Consider the following 4,507-nt stretch of genomic DNA (forward strand, 5'->3'; position numbering starts at 1 on the left):
AAATAAATAGCAACTTATGAATATTGTAAATGTAGCATCTTTTCAATTTTTTAAACTAGTTCCCTCACCTACATGTAAATGCATGAGTAATAAAAAGAGAGAGAAATAAGTAACCTGTTCTTCCACCCCAAGGTAAATGATAATCAAGATGTAGAAATTATTTATCTTATCCTAGGGTGCTTATTTTCCAGGCCCAGATATGTTCTATAGTGCTCAGGTCTGCATGCATCATCCTACCTTAGCCATGTACATGTGTGTGCATGCACTCTTCTTTTGGAAGGAATGTAGATATATGCACATGCATATATAGATACATATATACATATACAGAGAAAGATTGGCCAAAGAAATTTTTAAAAAGCAGAGCCTTTCTTCCTTCCCTTCTCAGTCAGAAGTATTCTGTCCTCAATTCTCTTTTTCAAAAAAAAATTTAACCACGATTTTGGGACTGTTTTTTTTAACACAGTTTTTTAGCAACAATTTATTCTTCTTACTGGTGATTGTAGTAGAGAGAGACTTACTGAGTCTTGCTTTTTGTTCTTCAAAATAAAGATTATCAAAGAGATAATTTTAGTGTGATATAAAGCATGCTGTTCACGTTGAAAAGTGGCCAGGAAGAATATATCATACCTGTATGTGATTTTCATTTCAGTACCAAGTTCTTCCCTTTTCCAGATCAAAGTAATTCCATCTGGGAACTTCTTCATTGTGGATCCAAGTAGCTGACTATATTTAAAACAAACAAAAAAAAAACATTTTTTTAGAGGGTTTCATATGTGTTGTTACTTTTGGGAGGTTTTGTTGGGTTTTTTTCTCGGTATTAGCATATCAATCAGTGTCATGTTTGGATTGACATACTTAGCACTCTGGAGATATGGATTACCAAAACTGCTAATAAAGTTTTCTGCCTTTCTGATGACAAGAAAGGATGGCAGAAAGGATTGTGATTAGAAGTTGGAAAGGATTCTGAGTTCAAGAAATGAAAAATTAGCCAAGTTCATTACCAACTTATATTCTCAAACAGAAGATAAAGCCAGAGAACACTCCAAACTTGATGTCTTGGGACCCGAGTAAAAAAAATTACATTTGATACTTCAATGCAAACAGGAAGTAATTGCTTTTATAATATTCTGTTCATGGGGAAGGGGCAGGGAGTCTAGAATTCATAAGAATTTGCGGCAGCAGGAATCCAGCAGTTAAGCCTCTAACAAAATAGTAACCCCTGGACTAAGAAATGATGCAGTCACTCCCTGGGAAAATCCATCTTTCTTTTGGCTTTTGGGCATCTGTCTCCATTACTCCAGCTATCAGGTCCACAGGATCTGCCCTTACCAAATAGAGGAAGAGTCCTTTCACGTGAGAGAAATAATTATTAATAACCAATTAAAAGGAGTGGGGGGGGGGCGGGAGAGGGGAATTCAGGTTTTTTTCCTTTCTATTTCTTCATTTAAAGACTAGGTCAAAGCAGCTTCTGAAGGACACGGCTAATGATGAGATTAGGTTACCATTCTTCTCAGTCTTGGGCAGGACCCCACCCAACTGGGAAAACTTATTTCTCATTAAAGGGTAAAGAGAATCTAATCTAGATAAATTCGGGCCCATGGTTCAGCTACCTAAGTGGTTCAGGTGGAGGTAAATCCGTTTGTATAGACTGCCTGAGGGGTGTGGTCTGGGTGGAGATGAGTCCTGTGATCAGAGTCCAGTTCCCCCCCCCTCATTAGAATAAGCCCACCTCTCATTATAATATTCATTCTCTCACTAACTGTTAACCAGTCAGAGTTGATTTCTGCCTGTGTGGAACACTGCTCTCCCAAAGGCATTTAAGTATTCAGAGGACCTCCAAGGCCCATCTTTGGCTTCCAAGAGGGCCATTGGCCTCATTTTATTGGTTATTTGCTAATTGATTATTAATTACTCAGAAACTGTGTCTTAGATTTCTCATTCAGCACAGGTGTCTTTTACCGCAAGCCAAAAGGATTAGAAAGTTCATATTCTTTGCACATTGTGTTAAACACCTGCTCCCCACTTCCTTCATTTTCTCTTATCCCTGGCTAATGCCAGCTGCCCCTCCCTTCAACCAACTTAATCCTATGCTTTTATTACTCCTTTCGGTTGAGATCGGTAACTGTATTTATATAATGACCACTAGAAAACTAACGCCATCCATAATACTTAGGGAAGCACTACCACCTATAATTCTGTTTACATATTCTTTCTAAAAGAAAGTTGTTCCTAGTGCTTTAGAAACAGATAAATGTGATTGGGAACATTAGTCAATTCACAGTGAGATCAATGGCCTATCCAGACCAGCTACTAATCTCCAACAAAGAAAAATTTTAGGGATATTTATAATAATAACTAATCTCCTGGCTGTCCTCCTTAAAAGCTAGACATACACTGGGGTGGGAGAGAGGAGGGAACGGGTGGGGCAGGAAGGGGGGGAACAGGGAGAGAAGAAGAGGAAAGGAGGCAGGGAAGGGAATAAGCATTTATATAACACCTACTATGACCAGGCACTGTGTCAAGCACTTCTAAAAATATTATCTCAATTGAGAATTCCAAACATTACTTTTTTTTTTTTTTACAATTTCCAAAATAATTTTATTGTCAGGATTCTGTACTTTAGTTCTCCTTCTCCTGTACAGTCTTGGTACCCCGGAGTCGACCAGTGCGCCGGGCAGCAATGAGACCGACCTTTCGTCCAGCTGGGGCGTCTCTTCGAATGGTGGATGGTTTTCCAATATGCTGGTGATTACCTCCTCCGAAGGGATGTTCCACAGGATTCATGGCCACACCCCGGACACGAGGCCAGCAGTTTCTTTTGGCCTTGTATTTGTGGTAGGCACGACCTGCCTTAAGGATAGGTTTATCAATACGACCTCCTCCAGCAACAACACCAACCACAGCTCTGTTTGCGGAGGAGATCACTTTCTTAGAGCCTGAAGGTAGCTTTACTCGTGTCTTCTTGGTTTCAGGATTGTAAGAAATCACTGTGGCGTAGTTTCCAGATGCACGGGCAAGCTTACCCCGGTCCCCAGGCTTTTCTTCAAGACAGCACACTATGGTCCCTTCAGGCATAGTGCCAACTGGGAGGACATTGCCAATGTTGAGCTGAGCTTTCTTACCACAGTACACAAACTGGCCGGTATGGATGCCTTCAGCAGCAATGAACAACTCTGTCCTCTTTTTAAATCGGTAAGGATCCCGGAAAGCTACTTTTGCAAGAGGAGCCCCTCGGCCTGGATCATGGATTATGTCCTTTACGATACCCTTAATGTAGCCATGCCTCTCGGCGAAGTCGACCGCCCGGAGCTTGGCGGCCCCTTTCCTGTGCTTCACGTGAGCGCGGAAGACGGAGCCCGCACCCTTCCTCTGACCACGGATCACTCGGCCCATCCTGCGCGGTCTGGCTCCGGACTTGCTAGAAAGAGCCAAACATTACTTTAATAATGAATCTGTAATGTATTAGTTTCTCTACTATTTTCTTGAACCTATTGTAACTAAGGCTCTGAGGAAGTCCAAGAGGAGAGATTTCTTCTACTTCAAAGCTAAGAGTTAACTAAAAAGAGCAACGTAATACTCCAATGGAAAAGATCCCTGTAATACCCAGAGAATAAGAGTCTAGAAGTGGCAAAAACTTCAGCTGTCCATCAAAGACCAAGACCAGGGAATCCAGCCAATCAGTTCATCCTGCAAAGACACTGTCCTGTGAAGGGCACAGTACCTCCACTGCATACCCAGCCCAGGCTAAAAGCAGCCATACCCATTAGCTAAGCAACCAAGCAACCTGGGCCTTCAGCCCATCTGAGCCAAAGATCAAGACTCACCATCACTGACACAACTCATCCAAGCAAACCTTGTGAGGAACCTCTGGAGAAAGCAAGAACATCAAGGCTCTATACTTCCAGAGTTGTGTGTTGCCTTGGTAGTGTATGTCCTCTATGCATGTACCTGCCTCATTACCATTTTATTGTAAGTTTGTTTCCTCTCTCTCACAATACAGATTCTATGTGTATTTGTGGGAGACTGTACTCCAGGTTTTAGGAAGAAATGCTTTCTGACTACTGTTCCTAACTGTGTTGATCAATTTGGCTGATCCCAAGGGAGCAGGTTCACTATTCCTTTCTTTGTCCATCACAACCTACCAACTCATGGTCCCTCCTTTCTTCATTATTCACCATTTCCTCAAGATTAATATGAAAAAAAAAATCCAACTGTGAACATTTCCAAGTTAGAAGAAATGTTGCTTCTACCTGTCATCTGTGGCCTATACAATCAAATCCAAACTTCTGAATCTGATATTCAAAGCCCTCTAAAAATCTCCTTGATTTCATATCTTTCTATTCTTGTATATTATCTCCATTGGTGTCCTAAATATGCCATACACTTTCTTAAAAGCATAGAACCTCAGACATGGAAAAGACAGCAGAAGTCATCTAGTCCAATCCAGATTTGAAGCAGAAAATCTCCTCTGTAGCATCCCTTACAAGCAGTCATCAAGCCTTGA

The 4,507-nt window shown here is 41.3% G+C and overlaps 1 protein-coding gene across 1 annotated transcript; it reads right to left on the bottom strand.

Moving 5' to 3' along the window:
• Positions 1-2,587: 2,587 nt before the first annotated feature.
• Positions 2,588-3,409, bottom strand: LOC118843398 (60S ribosomal protein L8-like). Its single transcript, XM_036751026.1, has one exon. It carries the CDS (start codon positions 3,394-3,396, stop codon positions 2,623-2,625), a length of 774 nt encoding a protein of 257 aa, XP_036606921.1. The 5' UTR covers positions 3,397-3,409; the 3' UTR covers positions 2,588-2,622.
• Between the last annotated feature and the right edge of the window lie 1,098 nt (positions 3,410-4,507).

The sequence above is a fragment of the Trichosurus vulpecula genome, chromosome 3 (assembly GCF_011100635.1).
Source record: "Trichosurus vulpecula isolate mTriVul1 chromosome 3, mTriVul1.pri, whole genome shotgun sequence".
Taxonomy (NCBI): Eukaryota; Metazoa; Chordata; class Mammalia; order Diprotodontia; family Phalangeridae; genus Trichosurus; species Trichosurus vulpecula.

Excerpts from the sequence above, each read along its gene's own strand:
- LOC118843398 (XM_036751026.1), bottom strand. The coding sequence starts at position 3,396 with ATGGGCCGAGTGATCCGTGGTCAGAGGAAGGGTGCGGGCTCCGTCTTC.